This window comes from Vicia villosa, linkage group LG3, assembly GCF_029867415.1.
Source record: "Vicia villosa cultivar HV-30 ecotype Madison, WI linkage group LG3, Vvil1.0, whole genome shotgun sequence".
In the NCBI taxonomy this organism is placed as follows: domain Eukaryota; kingdom Viridiplantae; phylum Streptophyta; class Magnoliopsida; order Fabales; family Fabaceae; genus Vicia; species Vicia villosa.
In genome coordinates, this window is record NC_081182.1 from 20,767,019 (window position 1) to 20,794,638 (window position 27,620).

At 33.7% G+C, this 27,620-nt stretch overlaps 1 protein-coding gene and 1 non-coding gene across 2 annotated transcripts; one reads left to right on the forward strand and one right to left on the reverse strand.

The window, feature by feature from the left end:
* The first annotated feature begins 4,901 nt into the window (after positions 1-4,901).
* On the forward strand, positions 4,902-18,622 carry LOC131660581 (ubiquitin carboxyl-terminal hydrolase 26-like). Its single transcript, XM_058929840.1, has 15 exons — positions 4,902-4,918; positions 5,111-5,184; positions 5,332-5,412; positions 5,510-6,106; positions 6,682-6,937; positions 7,651-8,387; positions 8,562-8,670; positions 9,295-9,473; positions 9,706-9,990; positions 14,941-15,139; positions 16,320-16,391; positions 16,683-16,919; positions 17,331-17,594; positions 17,948-18,095; positions 18,243-18,622. Exons 3-15 carry the CDS (start codon positions 5,333-5,335, stop codon positions 18,335-18,337), a joined length of 3,258 nt encoding a protein of 1,085 aa, XP_058785823.1. The 5' UTR covers positions 4,902-4,918; positions 5,111-5,184; position 5,332; the 3' UTR covers positions 18,338-18,622.
* Positions 18,623-25,461: 6,839 nt separating this feature from the next.
* Positions 25,462-25,544, reverse strand: TRNAL-UAA (transfer RNA leucine (anticodon UAA)). The gene has a single exon. It is a non-coding gene; the product is annotated as a tRNA-Leu (tRNA).
* Between the last annotated feature and the right edge of the window lie 2,076 nt (positions 25,545-27,620).

A 27,620-nucleotide genomic window follows, 5' to 3' on the forward strand; every position in this document is an offset into this window, starting at 1 on the left:
GAAACAATATAAATTGTTTCACACATATTTGTCAAGCTACAAATATAAGAGAAATATGATCTCCAACGAGTATCTCCAGCTCGTCTCAAAGTATCAATTTGATTTTAACCTTTACCAGTTATAATATCACCAATCTTTAACAAATTTTCAATTTCATCTAATTGTGAAGCTTGTAACTCTTCATGACACTTTTTGGAAGAACAAACAACATTGAAGATAAAAGTTTGGTTCTAAAAAAAATAATGAATTGGTTTAATAATAACCAAGACAAGTTGCAATTGATGAGTAAAACTACAAACATAATATGCATAAGAATAATCCCTCATAAATAGTGCTTGTAAACCGTTTCAATCTCCTCCCACATTACTAGCACCATCATACCTTTGACCATAAATGTTAGAGACATCAAGATTATGTAGAGAAAGTATATCACATACTTTTTTCTTAAGAGTTAAAGATGTTGTGTCATTAACACGTGTAAGACCAAACAATCTCTCTTGTATAAAACCATCTCTATAAAAAAAATCTCAAAACAAGAGACATTTGCCTTCTTTTTTTTGGTTTCATCATGAGCTTCATCTTCAATTACATAAAATTTGGAATCACCAATTTCTGCATGTATATTTTTTTACCGTACTTGAAAGAATGTACAAGATTCCTTTTTGAATTTGATGTGAAGTATACTTGCTACTACATGGAGCATTTTCCAACACAATTTTTGCAACTTCATCGTTGTATAAAGTTAAGAGTTTTACCATTAGAAGAAAATTGTCTTGATTTAATGTTTCTTTACTCTCATTATGACCTTTAAAAGCACAAGCTTTAAAAGTTAACGTAGTCGATTTTTTATAAATTCAATTGAGCTTTGATAAGTCTTGATAAGCTTTCATTATATTGATGTGTGATGAAGAATGATATTTTCCTATGTGTTTAATAAATATACAATGCTTTTTAATTTTTAACTTTCTCTCGACCTCTAAAATATGTAGAAATGAAAACATTTGAACCAAGACGTCCACTTGGTCTTTTGTTAAAAAGATAACATAATAAACAATTAGCAACGTCTTTTAAAGATGAATATTCTAACCATGAAGAAAAAAGACTAAACCAAGTGTATTAAAATAGTTTTGATAGTTTTCTTTACCTTACCACATTTAAAATAAGCTCTTCGTATTTCATCCATTTGATTTAATGGATATTCTCACATTAAAAAATATTTTTCAGGATCTATTAACATTTTCTTTAACTTTTGGATTCTCAAGAACTCTTTGAGTTTCAAATATAAAAGTTAAACTTTCTTCATTTCTTTCTTTCCTCTTACAAAAAAATCAATTTTTTTTACTTTTTATTATCACTTTTGTACTGCAAAATCAATTAAATAAATTAACAAAAATACACTTTAAGTTGAATTTTGTTCAACTAAAATTGAATATAAAATAATCGAACAATATTACAAAAAATACAATTAAAGAACAAAGTAAAATTTCAGTAAAAAAACATAACAAAGTAAAATGAAATCATACATTGAAATGAAAAAAAAAAGAGAAGCAAGTACAAATGATTGTTCGGATGAAGAAGAAGCAATACAGTGTTGTGTTGTGTAGCAAGGGGCGACCGACATGGGTGGTGGACCAATATGCAACGATTAAGAGAGAGAGATGCATTGCTAAGTTTTTCCAATTGTAAAATTTGGTTTGAAAGAGGAACATGACTGTTCTAGAACAAAGAGGCTAATTGTTAAGGTTGTGCAAACTTGTAGTTTTTCAATTTAAGTAGAGTATTTTTTATTTTCACTGTATGAATAAAAAGTCAAAAAAAAGTTTCAGCTATCCGTGGCAGAGCCAGAAATTTTAGACAGTTTTTAGACCATTTGAACAAAAATTTTACACTATTAATTATTCATCTGTTTTTATTTTCACATCCTATTTTTACTAATGTTACCCTTAATTTATCTCTTGATTTTGTCTAAAATCGACTATTAAATTAGAAGAGTACAAAGAAAATATGGATTGAGTCCGGGCGCGTGCCTGGACTCGCTGGGCCTTGGAACCGCTCCTATCAGTTCATGAATACTAAGACATTTGAAAAAATTCGAAAAAAAACCAAATTTTTAAAAATCCAGTATAAATGCATCAAATATATACTTTGATCGAATAAAAATCCATATAATTGGTACTAGATTTTTAAAAATTCAACAATACATTAAATATTAATCAATATCTTTAAACAATTATTAATCATATATGTATATAATTTACATAGGAACACTATTATTTTTAATATAAAGTAGTAATAAATCCGTGCATACGCACGGATTCTGGTCTGTTATTCGTATTTGTTTAGATAATATATTTATTTCAAATAGAATGTTAAAAAAAAATCAATAATAAATTTTTTTGTATATAAAATATTTAAATAAATAAATTTTTTTCGTATACATTTTTAGATCATAAATACCATCTTTTATATATAAAAATATTTAAATTGGCAATAAATATTTTCCCGTGTACAAATATTATTTATGTTTAGGTATCATTTAGAAAAACATATGGATCAATAGTAAATTTTCGTATATAGAAATATTTAAATCAATAATAATTTTTTTCTAGTGTACAATTTTTGAATCATTTTTTTCCTCTAATAAGTAATTTTTTTCTACATTTAAAAAAATATCATTTTTGAATCATAAATACCCTATTTCATATATAAAAATATTGAAATTAATAATAGATTTTTTTCCGTATACAAATATTATTTATGTTTAGGTATCATTTAGAAAAGTATTTGGATCAATAGTAAATTTTCATATATAAAAATATTTAAATAAATAATAGATTTTTTGCCGTAAACAATTTTTGAATCAAAATTTGTTTGATCACAAATACCATTTTTCATATATAAACATATTTAGATCATTAATAGATTTTTCTCATATACAAATATTATTTATGTTTAGGTATCATTTATAAAAATATCGGAATCAATTATAAATTTTCATATATAAAAATATTTAGATCAATACTATTTTTTTTCCCGTATACCTTTTTTGAATAAATTTTTTTGGGATCATAAATACCATTTTTCGTATATAAAAATATTTAGATCAATAATAGATTTTTTTCCGTATACAAATATTATTTTTGTTTACGTTATCATTTAATACTAATAGAATTTGACTATAAATAATAGTTGTATGTTATAATTGAATAAGTAATACATTTTTTCCATATATATATATATATATATATATATATATATATATATATATATATATATATATATATATATATATATATATATATATATATATATATATATATATATATATATATATTGAAAACATATATTTGTTAAATGTCATCAATAACAAATAATTTTTCTAATATTTTATTGTATAATTTTATTTTTGAAAATTAAGCATTACTTTATTATCAAAAAACAAATAAGTACAACCGACTCACGGGTCCCGACAGAGCAAGTCTAATTAAGCATACTCATAAACATGTATGCTTTATACATACGATATCTAGTTTGTAATACTATAAAGAATTCTGTCAACTACTCTCATATTAAGATTTCTATCATGCTTAATTTTCTATACATACGATATCTAGTTGTAATACTATAAAGAATTTTGTCAACTATTCTCATATCAAGATTTCTACCATTGAAAATCCTATCATTTCTCTCGTGCCAAATCTCGTGAATAGTTTTCGCAAAAGTTAGCTTCAAGGTCTTCCTATGCACGCCTTTTGGTTTTGTTGCTTTGGTGATCCAATCCACTACTTGATCCCACTCAAGTGGTCTACGTGTCATTTTGAGCCAAGTAAGAACCTTCTACCATAATTGTATAAACTTCATTAATGACATATATTAATATAATAATATTTTGAGTCATATAAATTAAAGTTAATGATATGACATTCATATTTCTATTTTATTTAATAACACACATTTTCAAGTATATTTTTAATTTTATTTTAATTGAAATAATATTTTTAAAACTAAAATTTTTATTATTTTCTTAAAAAATATTATATCTTAAAATAAAAATTATTTCAAATTATATTTCTTCGTTATTAATATTCAAGTACTAAAGTTAATTTTTAAAAATTAAATACTATTTTAAATGTAAATTAGCAATCATTTAAAATGATCATAATATCTTTTTATTAAAAAATTATTTATTAAAATATTTTGATTAATAATTTATTAGAAATAATAATAATAATAAAGTTATAAAAAGTGATAAGTGAGTTGTAAAGTGAAAAGTGAAAAATGAAAATTGAGTTAAAAAAAACAAAAATAAAGACATTTTTGTCCCCTAATTATTAATTTAAACTAAGTTAACAAAAGAGTATTTTTGTTAATTCTAGAACAACAACCTTTTTTATATTATTAATTATATTTTTTGTTATTAATATTCAGTTATTAAAGTTAATTTTTTAAAATTAAATATTATTTTAAATGTAAATTAACAATCATTTAAAATGATCATAATAATTTTTTATTAAAAAATAATTTATTATATTATTTTGATTAATAATTTATTAAAAATAATAATAAATTATAAAAAGTGAAAAATGAGTTGAAAAATTTTTTTTACCTTCAAATTATTGATTTAGATTAAATTAATTAATAAAATAATTTTTTTATTATTTACAAAACAACAACTATTTATATTATAGATTTTTTGTTGTAATTTTTAAATCAATATCTCTAATAATTTATTGACAAAAATCCATCCATCTGACACAAGAGTTGTATGAGTGACTGAACCATTATACCTTTTCAGTTGTGACATGACATTCCCCATCCCAACAACCAAACAAAACAAATCCCTCTCTATTTTCTCTTTTCTCTCTCTAACAGTCACTTGCTTTATTTTATTTTTCCTTTTCTCTCTCCCCTAAAAAAGGTACTAATTCTGTAAAATTACTCATTCAGTAATTCCGAATTATTACTACCAAATTTAATTAATAATAATAATAATAATAATAATAATAATAATAAAAACAATAATAAAAACAATAATAAAAAAATGTTACTATTGTTCATTCTTTGCTTCTAATTTTTCCAGAAAATTCAAAGCACTTTTCTATCCTTGCAGCTGAAACCAGCTTCAATTCCTCTCTAAACACCACAACAACAATTTCTCTGCTCCACTATCATTCATTCAATCAGGTAATGCCTTCCAATTCTGTTCAAATATTCGCGTTTTCTCATCTCTACATCCCTTTGATTTCGTTAATTTTCCTCTCTCCAAATTCTAGGGTTCTTCTTTTGATTCACCTAATTTCATATCTCAGAATAATCATTTTATCATTGTAGTATGAGTAGACCGATCACCCGGAGCAAAAATAAAAAACTAAAACAGGATGATGATGGTGTCTGTACTAGTGAAATTTGGAGGTACTTTCAGTTTTTTTAATCAGTACGTGATGTGAATTGAAATGTAGTTTTATTTATTACTTGTTTTTATGTATTGTTGTTCAATTTCAATGTGTAGGAAAATTCACGAAACCAGTGTGGTTACTGAGGATGATATTAATCAATTGTATATGATTTATAAACCGGTTTGTTCCGGCTGCCGTGTCAATACGAAAGATAATCCGAATTGCTTTTGTGGATTGGTTCCGCCTTTAAATGGAGCTAGGAAGTCTGGTTTATGGGAGAAGGTGTCGGATTTTGTTGAAAGTCTTGGTCCTGATCCGAACAAGGATCTTCGTGCTTCTGATGATTCGCCTGCAGGTTTAACGAATCTCGGCGCAACGTGTTATGCGAATGGAATACTGCAGTGTTTGTACATGAATAAGTTATTCCGAGAAGGGATGTTTTCTGTGGAGCCGGATGTTTTAAGGCGACAACCGGTGTTAGATCAATTAGCGAGACTTTTTGCGCAGTTGCAAGGTAGTAAGTTGGCTTTTGTAGATTCTTCTCCGTTTGTGAAGACGCTGGAGTTGGATAATGGAGTTCAGCAGGATAGCCATGAGTTCTTGACGTTGCTTTTGTCGTTGCTTGAGCGTTGTCTGAGTCATTCCAAAGTTCCGAAGGCAAGAACAATAGTTCAGGATCTTTTCCGCGGAAGTGTGTCTCATGTGACAACGTATGAATCATTGAATCTGAACAACTTTTTAGCTAATAAACTATCATTTTCTCCATATAATGTTTGTAGTTTTTATAACCTGTTATAGATTTTTCAAATATCCTATAGTTTCTTATTAATATATGACCCCTCTCACTACTACTACCTGCAAGAAATATTCAAAACCAGGCCTAAAGAACAATCACCGATAATGCAGAGCTACTGATCCATAATATGGCTTTGGTTACTGTTGTCAGATCTTCCCACATAATATGCACTGAGTATATTTTCTCAGGAGGAGTATTTTTCATATTGCCAACATCGATTTTGATTATATTTTGTAATAATAACGATGCTAAATGCTTCAATTCTATGTTGAGTACTGTTTATTTTTGAAATATAATTCATGGAACTAGACTTGTTTTTTTCATAACTGGTCAGAACTAAAAAAAAACTATGGTAATTTATGTCAAAATGATCTAAATTATCTTTCTATTTACAATCTACTTTTATATATTAGATGTATGTGTGGCCAGCGGTATCTATATGTATATGACTAATACACATCTCTTCTAATTATATGACTTATTATGCAGGTGCTCACAATGTGGAAGAGATTCTGAAGCTTCTTCCAAAACGGAAGATTTCTATGAGTTGGAGTTGAATGTCAAGGGATTGAAAAGTTTAGATGAGAGCCTGGATGATTACCTAACTGTTGAAGAGCTTCATGGAGACAATCAATATTTTTGTGAGTCATGCAACACAAGAGTTGATGCTACTCGCAGCATCAAGCTGTGTACCCTACCTGATGTACTTAATTTTCAACTTAAACGTTGTGTCTTTCTTCCAAAGGTATTCTGATTGTCTTCATAATTAATTTTCATAATTTTGTTATAATTATGATGGGAAGAATACTACTAGTGGCATACTTTATGTTGTTGTTTACTCATCATAAGAAAGAAAGGAATAAGTATTAGATAAAAAGTAATGTGGCTTCCTCGTCACCATAAATAATCTATGAAGAAAAAATTAGATGGATTAAAAAATTGCCTTTCTATTGATTATCTTCGCTTCACAACTGAGTAATGTAAAAGTACAACCATGCTTGTTTTGCACATCTACCCTCTATTTTGGAAAATGACACTTTCATCACCAGACGAATCAGCGCGCATACTTTGCCTAATTTAATTCAAATAGGCCTTTTAGGGCTGTTTATCTCCAAGGCTCTTAATATCATCATCAGCTAGTTTTGAATCCCTACTATCAACTTTGTGACTTAAAAAGATGATATGAAAATTTTAGATGAAGTTATGAAACCAGTATTAAGAATTTTCAAATGTTAGAGTTGTGCGAAGAGAAAAAATATCTTGGGAAGCTTGTTCATAATTGCTTATTACAATAACAGTTTCATATACATTGAGTGAAATCAAGTTCACAAAATGTTCAACTCTCAAGAGAGGAAAATGTAATATACCCCTTTCATATATGGTGTAAAGTTTGATTTCCTGGACCACTACTTGTATTCTTACAGGTGTGCTTCTCTATTTATCTATTTGTGTTTGCAGACTACTACAAAAAAGAAAATTACTTCTGCATTTTCATTTCCTGTGCAACTTGATATGCGGCATAGACTGTATGAGTTATCTCAGTTTGATTTGGTGTATGACTTGTCAGCTGTACTGATTCACAAGGGATCCGGTGTTAATAGTGGCCATTACATCGCTCACATCAAGGACAAAAATACGGGGCAGTGGTGGGAATTTGATGATGAACACGTTACTAATTTAGGTAACCATCCATTTGGCGAAGGATCTTCTAGTTCTACTACTAAATCCGTTGCAACTGATGCAACTCGCTCTGACTGTTCTGAAGCAAGGATAGCTGAACGTAATGGAAACGGTTTAAACACCACTCATTCACAGTCTTCACTTATGGAAACATTTTCTTCTTGTGATGCTTACATGTTGATGTACCATCTTAAACATACAAAAAATATAAGTGAAAATGGGGGTATAGTTTGTGGAGCTAACCATAGAGAAATAGAAGGCGTTGTAGCTAGTGCACGAGATGATGTTTCTCTTCCTTCTCATCTTTATGATGAAATTCAAAATTTTAATGCCTCATATCTTGATGCTTGTCAACAATACAGTCATGGGAAAGAGTTAGAGCTGAATCGTATTACTGATAGGAGACAAGAAGTTCGATCTGTGTTGGCTGAAGCTCCTGTTCCACCTTTAGAGCGACCTTTTTATTGGATTTCTAGTGATTGGCTTCGCCAGTGGGCTGACAACATTATTCCAACGTTAGTACATATTTTTGTACAATATTATATTGATCACAGACACTTCAATGTTTTTTAAGTAGCGTGTGACTAGATCATTTCCTTGTCGTAACTTGAGGGTTCCTTTTTGTCAATTATTTGTGTAAGGTGAATTGATGTTATTTATAAGTTTTTTACTTTGCAATGTATATGCAGTTCTATTGACAACACAGTCATCCAATGTTTACATGGGAAAGTCCCAGTTTCAAAGGTTACCTCAATAAAGCGACTGTCTGCCAAAGCATGGGATAAGTTGTTTTCCAAGGTCACTTTTGTTTGTTTGCTTTGATTAATATCTTTGGATTATTAGTCATCTTCTTGTATTATGTCACTCATTGTTTGTGGATTTCTATTAATGTATTTATACTTAACCATTTTAACTAAAGTTAGTGCAAGTTATCATGACAATGTATCTTTCAGCATATTTTTACATGTTGTCAGAAAATACTGATAGGAAAGATGAAGCAAAAACTTATCAGGTGGAGCTGTTTCATACGTAATGGTCTATAGGTGAAAGTACTTAAGAAATTGAGGGAGTAATTTGTTTTAATCATGAAGTACTGCCTGTTACTTCATGGTGTTTGTCATTAAGAAAATTGGAGTCATATGGAAACCTGATATAAGAGAACTTGTCTTTGTGAAGTATTTAGATGAAGTGTTTTGTTTTTGTTAGGAGAATGCAGTGCACTAGTCTGAATGAATCAGTATCTAACAAAAAGGATAGGAAATTCATGCTCTTCAAAGAGATTTAAACATTGATGTTTTTTTTTATGGATTATTTTATTTGTATATCTCCTCCACGTTCATGATTCTAATTGCTACTTCATGTATTCCATTTTCTTTATACACTATTCATGACATGTTCCCTTTATTGGGTTGCAAAATTCAGTATGGTGGGATGCCAACACTGTCTCATGATGATCATTGTCGGGATTGTCTGATACACGGGGCTCAGACAGTGGTATCAGCTGACACCTATCGGGGTAGAAGAGAATCATTGAAGTCACTTGCACGGGATGTTCTTGATGGGAATTGTCCGGATGGAAAGTATTTCATATCCAGACCATGGTATGACAACAAATCTTCTCTCACAGCCTTCATGCTTCAAATGATAAGGAATGGGACAAGTGGTTCTATTTCCTGTATTTGGGAACAGTTAATATCTTGACCAACTGACCCGGTTATAAATAATTCTGCAACCTGTTCTGATTAATTTCAATTTCCTTCCTTTTTTTTCCATCTCACTATACCGATGAGTATATTTTTAGAAGTTGTTTTGCTGATGAGGAAATTTTTGAAGGTTGCAGCAATGGTGGAAAAGAAAAGTCCTTGATGCTCCATCTGAAGCTGATGCTGGACTAACAGCGGCTATTAGTTGTCCACATGGTCTATTGATGCCTGAGCAAGCTCCTGGTGCTAAACGGGTGCTTATTCCTGAGACTTTTTGGCTCTTCTTATATGAAGATGCTATTTCTGTAAAACCTGATGATGCTTTAGGTGGCCTGATTCTTCCTTCAGGTTCTACAGAGTGTTCCCAATGCATTAATGAATTATCTGAAGCAGCATGCTTGGAGGATTCTTTGAGGTTATTTCATTTGTGTTGATATTTGTAAATATAGTGTTAAGAATATTTGTATATAGAATAGTCCCACATCGACTATATTATGTAATTAGCTGTAATCTCTCTATATATAATAAAGTCTCCGTAGTGCTTTACAAGACACACGGTTTATTCAAATGCCTCTTAGTCTTTCGTATCTTAACATGGTATCTAGAGCCTACTAAGAGGAAATTCTTCGCCGTGTTTTACCCGGTTGACCTACTGTCTTCCGGTGAGAAATTTCCTTCTGCAAACCGTGTCATCACTCCGGTTTGTCTATTTTTTTTTTTTTTTTTTTCGGCGACTTTTTCGGTACTGTTCATCGCGCGTACTGTTCATCGTGTGTACTGTTCATCAACCGGCACTGTTTACCGGCGCGGCACTGTTCACCGACCGGTACTGTTCACTGCGCGGTACTGTTCACCAAAAAAAAAATTTTTTTGCTCAGTTTTGTTCTCTGATCGCAGATCCGCTCTCGGTTTATTCTTCCGACTCGCAAAAATCTACCCTCCAGTACAAACAGCCCCGTTCTTGTTAACTTGAAGCTATGGGAGACTCGTTTACTAAAGTTCCGCTAATCCCATGTGAAAAACTAACCGGATCAGCAAACTATAACATATGGGCTCGTGCTGTCGATATGTGGTTTCACGGTCAGGGATTTGAAGAGCACCTAACCACAAAATTGTCTGCCGTTGCAACCGACAAACTCGCTAAATGGAAGAAAACTGATGCCTCTCTATGTACTGTGTTGTGGTTTTCCATAGCACCTAACCTCCAAGCTCAGTACCAAGCCTACTCCACTTGTTATGAGGTATGGGAAAAGGCCAAGAAAGTCTTTTCCAACGACGTTCACTCTCTATACAGTGTCATCCACAAACTCAACACACTGACGTTGGAAAATATGGATGTGCAAGCTTATCTGAGTAAGCTTGATGCCTTGAAAGCCAGTTATGAAACCCTCATGCCTTACGCAAAAGATGAAACAGCTCATGCCGAACAGCAGAGTAAATATTTCATGGTCATGGCACTTAAAGGACTACCATCAGAACTCGAATCCGTTCGTAACCAGATTTTATCAGGTACTATTGTTCCTAGCTATGATACAGTTAGTGAACAACTGTTGCGCTTGGCTACACCTCATGAGTTTGGTCCGGTTTCTCCTCCATCTATTGCTGCTCCAACACCAGGTGACACTGCTGCCCTTGCATCTCTTGGAAACAATCACAATCGCCTTCGAGGAGGGTCATCCAACTCCAAACCTCGTCCCAAGTGTGACCATTGTAATCGGCTTGGGCATACTATCGACCGTTGCTGGAAGCTGCATGGCAGACCTCCACGTCAGGTAAATACAGCTCAAATTGATTATCCCGATACTATGCAGACTTCACCTTCACTTCAAAATCCTACGCCAAGCTACGACGATTTTCTCAGGTGGTGTAAGACTAATCAGAACTCTGGTTCCACGGCTTCGGTTGCACACATTGGTAATTCATCTGTTTGCCTCTCTCAATCATCTCCTCTTGGTCCTTGGGTCCTCGATTCTGGTGCGTCTGATCATGTTACCGGTAATAAAGGTTTTTTCTCTTCCATCTCTACCTCTGGTTTCTTACCTAGTATAACCGCCGCAAATGGTTCTAAAACCCAATCCCAAGGGATTGGTACTGTTCAAATCCTACCATCTCTCTCTGTTACTTCTGTCCTATATGTACCTAATTGTCCGTTTAATTTACTGTCAGTCAGTCGTTTAACTCGTGCCCTTAATTGTTCTATCACCTTTACTAATAGTGCTGTTACTTTGCAGGATCGGAGTTCGGGGAAGACGATTGGCGTCGGATGTGAGTCTCAAGGCCTTTACTACTTCTCTGCGTCATCCACCACATGCTCTGCCACAGATTCTCCACTCATTATACATGCGCAGTTAGGTCATCCAGGTCTCCCCAAGCTCCAAAAGATGGTGTCCAGCTTATCTAAATTATCTAGTTTACATTGTGAGTCTTGTCAGTTAGGGAAACATACTCGTAGTCACTTTCCCAATCGAGTCAATAAACGGGCTGCGTCCCCTTTTGCTTTAGTTCACTCCGATGTTTGGGGTCCTTCGCGTACTGAGTCTACTTTTGGGTCTAGGTATTTTGTCACTTTTATTGATGATTTTTCACGTTGCACGTGGCTATTTTTAATGAAGAACAGATCAGAATTGTTTTCTATTTTTGAAAAATTTTATCAAGAAATAAGAACCCAATTTGGCTTGTCTATCCGTACCTTAAGAAGTGACAATGCACGCGAATATTTATCTCAACAATTTCAAATTTTTATGTCATCCAATGGTATTCTGCACCAAACATCTTGTCCCCATACACCTCAACAAAATGGGGTAGCCGAACGTAAAAATCGGCATCTCGTAGAAACCACTCGGACCCTACTTCTCCATGGTAATGTTCCTCTCCGGTTTTGGGGGGATGCGGTGCTCACGGCATGTTACCTCATTAATCGCATGCCCTCATCTGTCCTTAATAATAAAATCCCTCACTCAATCCTGTTTCCAAACTCTCCTCTTCACCCAGTTCCTCCTCGAGTTTTCGGGTCTACGTGTTTTGTACACAATCTCTCCCCTGGTCTTGATAAACTATCAGCTCGATCACTAAAGTGTATCTTTCTTGGTTATCATCGATCCCAAAAGGGATATCGTTGCTACTCACATACTCTACAACGATACCTCGTATCGGCCGATGTTACCTTCTTCGAGTCAATTCCATACTTCGAGTCCAGCCAAGTAACTCCGGAACCCCTTCAGGAAAGTACTCCTACACCTCTTCCGGAAGTCTCATTTCCTCTTATCCCCCACCATTCAAGCCTTACGGTTGACCCTCCCACTACTCGCCCATTTCAAACATATCAGCGTCGCCAACCCACTTCTGTCGTACCTATTCCTGAGGCAGTACCTGTCCCTGAGGTCAGTGCAGACTCTCCTCCGACGCCTTCGCCATCACCGGATCCGATCCCGCAACCTGAGTCCGATCTTCCGATTGCTCTTCGAAAAGGTATACGTCAAACACGAAATCCTTCTCCACATTATATTGATTTATGTTATCATCGTCTTTCTCCTTTGCAGTATACTTGCTTGTCTTCTTTGTCTTCTGTTTCTATTCCTAACACTCCAGGTGAAGCATTATCTCACCCTGAGTGGAGGCAAGCAATGATTGACGAAATGTGTGCTCTTCAAAGCAGTGGTACTTGGGAACTGGTTCATCTACCCCCTGGGAAATCGTTAGTAGGTTGTCGTTGGCTTTACACAGTGAAGGTTGGTCCAGATGGTAAGATTGATCGTTTTAAAGCTCGTTTGGTAGCCAAAGGATACACTCAGATTTTTGGGTTGGATTATAGTGATACTTTTTCGCCTGTAGCAAAGATGGCATCTGTTCGACTTCTTCTAGCCATTGCAGCCATTCGACATTGGCCTCTTCATCAACTTGACATCAAAAATGCCTTTTTACATGGTGATCTTGAAGAGGAAGTATATATGGAGCAACCACCTGGGTTTGTTGCTCAGGGGGAGTCCTCACAAATGGTTTGTAGGCTACACAGGTCTCTTTATGGTCTTAAGCAGTCTCCGAGAGCTTGGTTTGGCAGATTCAGCACTGTAGTACAACAGTTTAGTATGGTCCGTAGTGAAGCTGATCACTCTGTGTTTTATCGTCACTCTGCCCAAGGGTGTATCTATCTTATTGTATATGTGGATGATATTGTGATAACTGGCAGTGATCATCAAGGAATACTCCAGTTGAAACAACATCTCTCGAATCAATTTCAAACAAAAGATCTTGGTAAACTCCGTTATTTCTTGGGAATTGAGGTGGCCCAATCTAAAGATGGCTTGGTGATATCCCAGCGGAAATATGCTATGGATATTTTGCAAGAAACAGGGTTGTTGAACGCTAAATCAGCTGATACTCCTATGGATCCAAGTGTCAAATTGCTACCCAATCAGGGGGAGCCTCTATCTGATCCAGGTAGGTATAGGAGATTGGTTGGAAAGTTGAATTATCTCACAGTCACTCGTCCGGACATCTCTTTTGCAGTTAGTGTGGTAAGCCAATTCTTAAATTCTCCTTGCCAAGAACACATGGATGCTGTTGTCCGGATTCTGAGATACATCAAGTGTGCTCCAGGAAAAGGTCTCGTGTATGAAGATAAAGGACATACTCAGATAGTTGGATACTCTGATGCTGATTGGGCAGGGTCACCCATTGATAGACGATCTACTTCTGGGTATTGTGTACTTGTTGGAGGAAACCTTATATCCTGGAAAAGTAAGAAACAAAATGTAGTTGCAAGATCAAGTGCCGAGGCAGAGTATAGGGCCATGGCATTGGCAACATGCGAACTCATTTGGTTAAAACAGTTACTCAAAGAACTTCAAATTGAAGAAGCAAGATCAATGACACTTATTTGTGATAATCAAGCTGCATTGCACATTGCTTCAAATCCAGTCTTCCATGAAAGAACTAAACATATTGAGATAGACTGTCACTTTGTCAGAGAGAAGATTGAATCAGGCGAAATTGTTACAAGTTTTGTCAACTCCAATGATCAATTAGCAGATGTGTTTACAAAATCCCTGCGAAGTCCCAGAACTAATTATATATGTGGCAAGCTTGGTGCATTTGACTTATATGCTCAAGCTTGAGGGGGAGTGTTGATATTTGTAAATATAGTGTTAAGAATATTTGTATATAGAATAGTCCCACATCGACTATATTATGTAATTAGCTGTAATCTCTCTATATATAATAAAGTCTCCGTAGTGCTTTACAAGACACACGGTTTATTCAAATGCCTCTTAGTCTTTCGTATCTTAACAATTTGTAATTGCCATTGATATAGAGCTAATATTGTTTATAGACACCGTTTAAGGTGATTTCTGCATTTATGCTGCAGGTCCGTTAAACAAAAGCAACGCCAGAATCATGAGAAATTATTCCATGCTAAAAGTATGCCTCTCTCTGTGGATTGTAAATATTTCTTGCTGCCTTCTTCATGGATTTCAAAATGGAGAAATTACATCAGTCCATCATTCAAGAATCCAGATATACCTGAAACTTTAGACGGGGTAATTGATTCACTGATGTGTGAAAAGGTACATTTGTTATTTTACTCTGGAATTTGGTGTCGTTTTGCATTTTAGTCGTTGCTACATGATTAATTTGCTTTAGCTACTGCACAAATGATTGTGATTGCTATTTGGAAAAATTAAAATGAAATTTTTGTATGCAACAGTTATAAAAAGGTATTTCATGAAGAGGAGATCGGATACCAATTTTGACCCATTGTATGGGGAGGCTGTATGATAGGATAAGCTTATCCTATTAACTTATTCTATCTATCTTACTCAGTTGTTAAAAAATAACCTGGAATCAAGGACTAGGTTAGAAATCAATATCATAAGATAGATATATTCTTCTCCTCTCCCTCTTGTTTGTGACCCTGTCTTCTCTTTTCTCTCCATCCCTTCATGAACAGCACCCGGTGCCACCCACCATCAACTACTTACAGCGCATCTGACACCTCCACCACTGCGTGATACTCTCCACCTCCTTGCATCCTCTATCATTGCCACCCCAACACCTTTTTCCACCACCACTGCTTGTCAACACCCACCACCATCGCCTGACACCATTCCCCACTGCCACTGAATATAAGGGTAGTGCTGTCATTTGAAAATAATTTATATCAATTCCTACCATTATCTGGTCCACCTCAAACGAGATAGGATAACATGTTCGATCTGATGGATTATCTATTGGATAGGATAAGAAATTTATCAGGCTGATATCAGACAGATATTATGATTAAACACAAAATTTTACATAAACTACACTAAGGGTCCAAACTACAAAATTCACACCATTGATGCCTCCCAACCCTCGACCTATGTAATGTATAATACATAACAGCTAGCTGACTGTTCTACGAAATTAAAGACATGATTGTTCTGCATAATTAAATACTTAACGGTTCTAGATTACTGTCCAGTGGCAGAGTTCTACATCGATGCATCCTTACATCCAAATAAGTGGTTTATTGGATTTGACTCCCATCAATATCCTATTCATTCTACTTTAATTTTCACTGTCTTTATCCTATTTTCACCACCAAACAAGCCTATCCCACATGTGTTAGTGACTTTACGTAGCAGAGCTTATTGATCAACTAAACATGGTTGTATGTGCATATTTAATATCTATATAGCAATTTGATTCTTTCTTCATGATTTGATCCCCAGCAATTTATGATGAATTTTGTATCTGTTGTATCAGCACTCTCAACTTGTTGAAAGACCTCCTCAACTGGTTTTCAGACGTGGTGCTATATTCCAGAGAGAATCTTCTGTAAGTCGGTTATGAAAAGAAAAGAAAAAGAAATTGTTTTCTGTACTCATTATCTGTACGTTAATGCAGGCAATCACATGTCAATTTCTCTATGACAAATTTGTTCACCTGTTTTAGTATATGCTTATAATCCCTAAAAATTAAACTAGTAAATTATGAATTCTTGATATCCATTTGCTCTTTCACTTCGTTTCTTCTTTCTTCATTTTCACATGTTGATGGGTGTAGTTTTAGTTCTTTTATGTTAATTTGGTGCCTCTCAAATTTCCACTTCCCTTTTGTGGGTTACAGGCAGGTGGCTTAACTATCATACCGGAGAATGATTGGATATGCTTTTGTGAAGAATGGGGTGGTACCAAGACCAAAGGGATATCGGCAACAATTGAGCATATTAATTATTCAGAGAACTTTTTGACTGGGTCCAGTGACAAGATGTTGATATGCGAAGATCAGTTACAGACAGGGGATAAAGTGAAAAATGAAAATGGAACTGGAAGTGAACAAATTTTGATCAAGACTTGTCCCAAGGTAATCCAAAACTCTGTTATGTTACTGGCCCATCCTACTTTTTTTGCACTGTTCTTTTAGACATTGAGTCTTATAGTACCGCACTTAGTTTTGAAAGCCGTGTCATCGGTTTTTCTATTTTTCATCCTCTTTCTTTTTCAGCATATGCACAATACATATTTTGGTTCTATGGTAAATGTTGCTTAATGAATGCATCTCATGTTGAAAAAGGTGATTCTCAGTCTGTGGATCTTACTTGACTGACAAATTATTGAACTCGGGTGAATAATGTAGTAATGTAACTGAAGTTTGAAAGTCGTCTGTTTTTTTTTTTCAGTTGACTAAATATTACAATCTTCTCGACTCTCATTGATTGGATTCTATATATCAACTTTCATTTCAACTATTATTTCTTTTCCTTTCAATATCCAGGTTTGTGAAAGTTGCATTGGCGAAAAAGAAAGCTGTGAATTAATGCATAAACTTAACTATTGCAATGAGGACATAAGTGTAATTCTTGTACGTGGTAAGGAGGTACCTAAATCAATCTTGGAGGCCTCAAAGGGATTAACTGAAACAGATCGGCGGGTTTCCAAGCGCTCCCGGAAGACTAAAAATGGGAATTCAGCTAGTCTAAAAGTTTCTGCTTCAACATCACTATACCAGTTGAAGATGATGATATGGGAATCTTTTGGGGTAAGTAAACTCTGTTGTATACATATGCCTTAGTTCATTTTAATTGTCTTCTCAAGCGCATACTCCTATTTAAAATAACCAAGCTCTTTAACACTTTCGGCTTACATGCATATCATTACAAAAATTGACAGGTTATATTAGTATACACATGAATTGACACGTCGTAGGTGTTTACTTTCACATTTATCAGATAGTTTTTGTTATTGATAATAGCCAGTCAAGTGAAATTTCGTGTTAGAAAGGAATCATCTTCACCATTAATGATAATCAGTGAATTGCTATGCTAGAGTGCAAAGCATCATAATGTCTAAATCTCTTTTCATGAATCTCATCAATTATAGTTGTATTCCCAGGTTGTCAAGGAAAACCAGATACTACATAAAGCTGATAGGATAATTGATATTGATGATGAGAGTGCTACCCTTGCAGATGCAAATATATTTGCCGGGGATCAGATTATAGTGAGGGATTCCGAGATCCATGAGAATCGAGATATTGCTGGTAAGCTATTTGATAGAACCATAATGGTGATAAAATCACTTCATGTTATAGCCGTGGCCATTATGAAGTACATGTAATCTTTTATGTTCCCCCAAGTAAATACTAAGATACATAAAGTCAAAAATGAATTGTATTCGTCTTTTGCAGATGAGCTCTGCAGTGATAAGATGGAACTACAGCATACCGAGGAAGGTTTTCGTGGAACACTTCTTACAGCAAACATTTCATCCCAGGTTGTTTAAGAAACGCGCTTTCAATAGGCGATATATTTATGATATCTTTTTGCTGGTGTATATACATATAAAGAAAAATCAGTTGAGTGAAGAAAAAAATAGTTGTGTACATTACAACCATGTAAATCAATATGTCTGGTGCTTTCTTATTGTTGAGCACCACTTGTTATCCTAAAGCCTAGATAAAGGCAAATTTTGGAATGTATTTTGCTACTTAAATACTAGTGATACTGATATGTTTACTTGGATTTAATTCTTAAACAGAAATTAGTCAAAAAAGATTCTTAAACAGAATTTTTTTTTCAGACTGGTCTCCACACATGAATGCTATCTCTATGAAGCTGTTAAATACAAGACATTAACTAGTTTATTTATTTTATAGTTCTGGCATAGAAATTAGTAAATTAATATGAAGTATACCCGTTACATACTACGCATTCATTCTTAATGCTTTTCATGGGAATTCAAATAGAATATTTCACAAGTTTTGGTGTTTTCATTATTATTAAGATTGATTAACTAGCTCAAGAATTTCAAAACCGAGGAATTAACTAGCCACCTCACCCTTCATATTTCATGCTTTTATCATTACACACTTGCTTAAAGTTATCAACTTTTAAAGTTATCAATTTCGAAATTTTCATTAGTTTTTACTTAAAATTTTGAAAAAGTACTGAAATTTTTACTGGCAATTTTGAAATGTATGCGTTTTTATGGGAAATTTCAAAATTTTTAGAAAAAGTTTATGAAAATTTTTTATCAGCAATTTCGAAATGTGTGTTTTTACTGGAAATTTTGAAATTTTAACTTGAATTGATTTTTTTTTTTTTTGAACAAAGCAAAACTATGATTTCTCATTCATAGTCAAAAGTTCAATACAAGGAGGAATTACATGAAGAATACTACGTCTAGCCCAAGAATTGGCCGCCTTTGCTAACGAGTGAGCGTTGAAAAATTATGAAGTAACAACTTAATATCGCTAACTATAGAATAAAATTTAGAGTTTCCTGCAGTAACAGATTGACAAGCTTGAATCACTTTAATAGAGTCACTTTCAAAAATAACCCGATCAAGGTGTAACATAGTAACACTTTGAATAGCTTCCTTGAGGGCTAAAGCTTCTGCCTCAAGAACCGAAAGGTTACTTGAATCCCACGCAGTCCCTGCTGTAATAAAGTTACCGAAATTATCTCTAAGACACCATCCTCTATTTGCCGTGCCTCTATTGCTATTAAATCCCGTGTCAACATTACACTTAATCCAACCGTTAGGTGGCGGAAACCAATGGAGAGAGTGTTGTTCCACGTTGTTATTAATAGGGATATGTTGTACCGAAAACCACTCACGCCAGTTATGATACGCAAGCCACCCAATTTTGGAACCATCTTCGTGATCATTGTTCCAAATAAGATTGTTCCTATTTTTCCACATAACATCAATTGTAACAACAACTTTCCCCGCCGTGTTCCTATCTTCCTTGCTGCAAATATCAAGGATGAGCGATTTTATATCATGAAAATAATGAGTTCTATGGTCAATAATGTTGCTCAAACCTGCAGAGATCCAACAACTGTAAGTAGCATGACAACCAAAGAACACATGTCAGTCATCCTCGTCGTTATTACCGCAAAACAGACATGTTTCTATGGACTGAACATGATGTTGCCTGAGCCGTATACGGGTAGGTAGACAATTCTGACAGATTCTCCACAAAAGATGTTTCACTCTAGCCCGTACTTTAATACTCCTGATATTATTCCAATTTTCATCGGAATTAAGATTGGAAGGTATCTTCTTAGCATTCCGCCAAACTCGATAACCCGATCGCACGGTGTAGCACCCATTTTCATATTCATAACAATTATGGATAGCAATTGTTTATATTGTAAGAGAGACGCCATTTTAACTCAATTCTGCATCATTATGGATAGCAATTTTGAAATATACTTTAAAAGAATTTCTTAGCCTATCCTATACATCTCTCAGATATCACCGAATTGGCAACAGCTTTCGCAGATGAATCTTCGGAAATTCTTTTTTTTTTGTTTAATGTTGATTTGTTCTGTAGATGTACATATGAAAGTTTCAATAGATGTATCTACGGAAGCATTTGACGTTATAACTCATGTCAGATCCTTCCCCTCCCTCATTCTTCACATTTCAAATACTCAAACTCTCTCAACCCCAAATATTAAACTTCCCCAATAGTGCATTTTTTCTCCCGAGTTCGGCCGACATTGTCAACATCAAGTATCAACACATTCCATCAAGTTCAAAACTCTATTTAATCGGTAAATTTTTTATTATTCGAGTTATTTTGAGTATTTGTAAAATCAAGTTAGAATTCAATATTTAGGTGTATAAATGATTGAATATGTTTAGAATTATAGTTAAGAGACAATGTAGGTGTTGTTTGACGTTTAAAACGCATGATCAAGCCACAAAAATCAAGTTTTTTAGTTCTTGAACAGTGGACTTCTGCCATTGTTGAGTTTCTGAGTTTCAAAAACCTCCGGAGATGCATCTACGGAAGAGATGATCTTTAAGGCATTCCATAGATGCATCTACGGTAGCACCACAATTTTTTGAAATCAAGGTTATTACGTAGATACATCTACGGGAGAGTAATTTTTTGTTTTTCTTTTCTTGTTTATTTATAAATACACAATATCTAACTGGAGGTTGTTTGTATCACAATGAAGACATTATGGCCCACGATCCAGATAGGGATATGCATGGGAGGACTGCACAACATGCATTCGTGGGGTGCGGACGAGTGCGTGTAGTATCTCAGATCTCTGATGGAGCTGCCGTTGCAGCAGATGCACCTGATACATCCGCTCCAGCCGGACCTTCTCCATTTGATACACCCGCTCCAGCTGGACCTTTTCCATCTGTTCCACTTGACTTTTCTTCCCCATCTACTACTACACCTCTGAGCTTGACGCTAGATGCAGAGCCAGCAGAGGGCGTGGTGGACGGAGAGGCGGAGGCGGGGCCAGAGGCAGAGGAGAGGCGCAAGATAATGTCTGACATACACAGTAGTGATGCCTGTTATTTTTTATGTGTATTTTTATTTCATTTATGTATGTTATTTTGATAATGTATTCGACATTATGAACGACATTATACGATGTATTTTTTTGGTCTACCTACTATTGTCTTTACATTGCACTACTTTAAATTGAATTTGAAGTGAAATGAACATGATTTGAAAATATAGCAGACTGTTCTGTAGGTGCATCTACGAAACACTCTGTTTTCACCACGTTTCGTATGTGCATATACGAAAGGATTGCTGAACTGAAATAAGTTGAATTTAACTATACTATACTATGTTTTTTAACGGTTCCGCAGATGCATCTACGGAAGGAGTCAATTTTTTTGCAAAATAAGGGTGCTTTCGGATGTGCATCTACGGAAGCAGTGGGCAAATTTAGAATTTCGCGTGGTGTCTAAGAGATTCATGGGGTCTATTGAAAAATTCACTACTTTAATTGATGGGGACGAATTATTCCTAAATATTAGTGTAAAATTCACACGCTTAGAACTTTAATAACACATATTCAAAATTTTAAAATCTAATACATTGAGTTTTTTATTTTTTTAAACTATTTTTTTTTTTTTGGAAAAGGAAATTGTCACCAAAAATAGTTATTAATATTTTGTATTATTTATCTCAAAATAAAACTATATTCATAAAAGTAAACTGTTTCAAAATAATTAATTCATTTTAATTTTTTATTTTGTTTCATTTTTAATATTTAATTAATATTACTTGCTTTTTAAAAATAATTATATATATATATATATATATATATATATATATATATATATATATATATATATATATATATATATATATATATATATATATATATATATATATATATATATATATATATATATATATAATATATAATATATATATATATATATATATATCGGTGTTGAAGGCTTTGGATTGGATTCGTCAAATACAGTATCTTTAACTTGAAAATGAAGCATTGGTTTTCTAGTGCTATTGTATTTAATTAAAGTATACTATGAGTTATTCTTTTTATATCACTATCGATCCATAATTAGAGTTGTTCTTTTTACTCAAAAACAAAGGTGTTTGCTATGTTCTTACATAATGGGTTCTAACAAAACATGTTCTTTTTATGATCATGGATTCTAGTTTATATAGATAACCTTCTTGTTCAATGGGTCATTGATCATTTTTTTAGTACAAGGTGCATAAAAGATATGGAATTGGATCCTTCCAATTTTAAATATCTAAAACTTTCTTCATTCTTGACCCTTGAATTAAATTAGTAGAAATATAAATTGAAAAATTAAATAAAATAAGTATAGTTAACTATTACTCATCATTCAGTTATTTAATGTCATGTTATTTCTAAATATTAATTCAATAAGTTTTATTTATAGATACAATACTTAATCAAACTTGAGATAGAAAGAAAATGTTGATGAGATATTTTTTGAGACGAAGGAACTATTATCGATAACCTTTTTGATAACATTTTTGACATTTGCTAAGAATTTTTTATAAGATATATTGAATGCATTATCTATATTATTCATTAAAAGTAAAATGTTAAAAATGCTAGGTTTTACTAATTTTGTATCCCAACATATTTGAAAATTAGTATAGTGAAAATTAGTAATTTTTTCCGTTGCGAAACTATAAATGATGATGATTGCAAAACCTACGGTGTAACGGAGTTTTAGATACATTTCACGGATGCGACATCATGGGTCGAATGTTGAGATCACAGTGCTCCTTGAATCAGAGGTATCGATGCTGATACGACGCTGATAAATAATATTGTTATCTTTGATTCAGTGGACCTAGGGGGTTACATGCATGGTCATCACTCCAATGTCGACGTCAGTTTAGGGTTCAAGATAGGTGATAGTGAAAATGGAGATTAAAGATTGTGTATATTAGAACCCTTTATAAAGGTATTTATATCTTGGGTCAAGCGAAGTAAGCTAGGTAATGGGCTTCGTGCCTTTGGACCTTTACTCACGAGGACTAATGGAGTTAAGTATTTGGTCGGCGCAAACCAGTGGATCCTAGATCTTGGTTGGCACAGGCTGGTAAGTCCATCTTTGGCCGACACTGAATAATTTCCCCCAAAGAATCGTCAGACATGTTTGATGTTGGAGAAGTTTTTCAATAATAGTGGTCAGCTTTAAGGAAAATTCATCTAGGTGTCGGCTCCTTCGACAGAACCGTTTCATATAGGTTTTGGCCTTAAGGGAATTTCAACTAGGTGTCAGCTCTTTGAGCTCGATCAAGTAATTCGATACTTCCAATTTGATCCTCTGGTTACCGTTTCAACAGAACCCTTTCTTCGAAGCTTTCACTCGGCTGAATCCAAATTGTGAATGTATCGTAACCCAAGATTACCAAAGTGATCCTTCGGTTACCTTTACTCCTTTGACAAAAACCCCTATTCTTCAAAGGCTTCACTCAGCTGAATCCAAATTGTGCAATCTTGTGAAAAACTCCCAAATCAATCCCTGATTTTGGAAGAAAACCCCGATGGATTTATCTTGAAACCCCAACAGAATTTCCAACCCAATTTATTACACCGAATCCTAATTGAACCTTATCAAACTATCTCAAGATCACATAACAAAAATGATTATATGTAGTTATTGTATGTATGCATTGAGGGAATGAAGATGATGAACAATTTTGTGTATATTTTTGGTTTCAATAGTGAAAAATGATGCATGAATGAGTATATATATATTTATATATATATATGTGTGTGTGTGTGTGTGTGTGTGTGTGTGTGTGTGTGTGTGTGTGTGTTTTGCAAAATTACAAAATTGAACATTTTGATCAGTGGGAGCCTATCCATTCGAAGTGAGAGTCGACTCCTAGGGGCAAGGGAGTCGACCCTTTCGAGGTAGGAGTCGACTCCTTTTGGACAAAAAAGAATTTCTCAAAAATAGATTTAGTAGGAGTCGAAGCACAACAGTGGAAGTCGACTCCTTCGTATTATGTATCAACTCCAAAAGCTTGGGAGTCGACTCCTTCTTAGCAGAGAAATTTTTTTGAAAACGCTTTTAATGGGAGTCGATCCAAAGCTCGAGAGAGTCAACTCCTTCACGCCGTGTATCGACTCCTAGAGGCTATATATCGACTCCTTTTGACTAGATAGTTATTTTTCAAAAAAAATTCAATGAGAGTTGACTCCTAATATGGGGTAAGATGACTCCAAGCATGATTTTTCACAAAAATGCATATTTTTGACATTTTAAACTAGTCCAAAAACTTCTGACATGATCTAGAAATGTCCTAAGATGAAAATGAAACCTAGACATAGAGAGATAAATTCCAATGTACAAATACAATATAATTCATAGTTTTGACATCATTCAAAACATCTAAGCGAGGATATTGCATTCATATACTCTCCCTTTTTTATGATGGAAAAACGTGCAACGTATTTGTAATATCTGATCATATCTCCCCCTAAATATGTGTATCTTCCTTTGACAACATCAAAAAGAGAAAAAATCCACAAAACGTAAAACACACAAGGAAACTTATACCACTCAGAGGCGTTACATGTAATCTTTTTTTTTTGGTTTATCACCACCGGTATAGTCCGATTCGGGGGTCAATTATGGCATCAAGTGGTTCCAGTCCCTTCTCGATCGTAGTTGCAGGGATCGAGTCGCGGTCCTCCCTACCAAGTTCAGCGTCAATCACCACTGAACCAACTAACGATTGGTAGATAATTTTGATCAACAATCACAACACTCACATAGAATGACATTAAAGTGAAAATGCATGCACATAAATAGAGCATTCAATTATGATAAAGTAGTATGAAATAATTGCAAATTAAGTATACGAAAGTCAGAATAGAACAACATAGTATCATAAAATAGAAAGCATAATAAAGTAGCATAAGATCATAAAATAAAATGCAAAAAATCTTGAGCCGCTTCAAAAGTGTCGCGTTTACGTACGTATATTTCAACTAGATCATGACTTTATGGGGAAAGCATAATAAAGTAGCATAGGATCATAAAATAAAATGAAAAAAAATCTTGAGCCGCTTCAAAATCGTGTCTATGTAAGTGAGATATATTTTTATCAAAATTGCTGGCTGTGGGGTTCGAACCCACGCGCACTTATGTGCAGAAGATCTTAAGTCTTCCCCCTTAACCTCTCGGGCAAACTAGCTATTTATGTTAAAAGTTAATAAATATTTTCATAATACAATTATTTCTATCAAAATTTATTTGAAATCATGAATAATTTCATCGAATATATTTTGTCATTTATTTTCTTTTTTATTAAGTCTCTTTTATTCTATTTTATGATGATTTATTCATAAAAAATACTTATTAACTATGATATTTAACTCAAATAGTTAATGTATTATATTTAAAGACAAATTGTTAAAAAATTTAAATTTTAAATCAAATAATTTATGGCTAAATTTTCCTTCTCTCCGATGGAATTACATATTATCAATATTGTGTGAGATTCTACCTTGTATCATTTGAGATGAGATTTTTAGGGATAGATTTGATTTGTCTAGTTTTAGTTTAGCCTGAGTTGGGTGTCGGGTCGTCAAGTTGGTTAGGTATGACTTATGGATCTTTTGTCTGGTTTCTTTTTTATTTTCGTTCGATTTCTTTTCCCATATTAAGTATAGACACTACGTCTATATATCTTTTTTTTCTTTATATAAGTGTACTCCAGTGTTAAAAAATATAGGTTTGAATGTACTTTTGGTCCTCCATTTAGATGTTTTTAACTTTTTGATTCTTCTATTTCGAAATTCAGCTTTTTAAACCCTTAATTTTATTTTTCTTATGATTTTTTGGTCCCCTCCCTTTTCGCAAATGTGGAAGTGATGATTAAAACATGAAGTCACTATAAGCATATGGATTGAAAACACTCAAAGGTTAATCAACAAATTTTTTGGAAGTGAACATTCATGGGATTGCATCATACATCAATTATATCACATAAACATACAACCAAGTTTCAAGAGACATACATAAGCAATGCAATATATAAAACCTACGGACAAAGGGATAAGTGAAACGATATTACCTCATAGGATGAGAAACGGGGGATGCACTCACATGAACTAGAAATTTCAAACAAAGGTTACAATTATAGAGAGAGTTCATGCATCAAGCTATTTAGGAAAATTTTGAGATATCAAAAATTCCCAATTCTCGACGAATATTGAAAAATGGTTTGGTCGCAAGAGGGTTTGTGAAAATATCCACAAGTTGATTTTTGCTATCAACATGCTCAAAAACGACATCCCTTTTTTCAACATGATCGCATAAGAAATGATTATGCATCTCAATATGTTTAGTACGCGAGTGTAACACATGATTTTTAGTTAGGTAATAGCACTAGTATTATCGCACATTATGGGAATACGTTGAAGTTTAATGTCTAAATCAAGTAATTGTTGTTTAAGCCACAAATTTTGAGCACAACAACTACCCGCAGTGACGTATTCCGCCTCAACAGTTGACAAAGCAATATAAACTTGATTCTTGTTATGCCAACTAACTAAAGAATTTGAAAATAAGTGGCAAGTTCCACTACTGCTCTTCTTATATGATTTGCAATCAGAAAAGTCGAAATCGACGTAACCAACTACATTGCAATCACATCCTTTAGGATACCAAATCCCATACTTAGAAGTACCATGAAGATATCTAAGGATGTGCTTTACGATATTTAAATGAGATTCCTTAGGAGCAGGTTAATATCTAGCGCACATGCACACACTAAACATAATGTTGGGCCTAGATACTGTAAGATATAAGAGAAATACAATCATACCTCTATACCTTTTGACATTAACATCCTTACCATTTTCATCTTTGCATGGCCATGAGGGAGTCGACCTTACTCATTCGTGTTGTGTATTGAATCCAAATACGTGGGAGTCAACTCCTTCTTCGCAGAGAAAAGCTTTTGAAAACACTTTTAGTGGGAGTCGACCTATAGCTCGAGGGAGTCGACTCCTTCGCGTTGTGTATCAACTCCAATAGGCTATGTATCGACTCTTTTTGACCAGAGAGTTATTTTTCAAAAATATTTTAGTGAGAGTCGACCCCTACCATGGGTGAGTTGACTCCAAGCATGATGTTTTTTCACAAAAATGCATATTTTTAACATTTTAAACTAGTTCAAATACTTATGACATGATCTTGAAATATCCTAAGATGAAAGTGAAATCTAGATAGTGAGAGATAAGGTCCAATGTACAAATACTACATA

Coding starts and splice junctions, on each gene's coding strand:
- LOC131660581 (XM_058929840.1), top strand. CDS start 5,333: ATGAGTAGACCGATCACCCGGAGCAAAAATAAAAAACTAAAACAGGAT. Junction 15,140..16,319: donor ATTCACTGATGTGTGAAAAG/GTACATTTGTTA, acceptor CTGTTGTATCAG/CACTCTCAACTTGTTGAAAG. Junction 18,096..18,242: donor TGAGAATCGAGATATTGCTG/GTAAGCTATTTG, acceptor CGTCTTTTGCAG/ATGAGCTCTGCAGTGATAAG.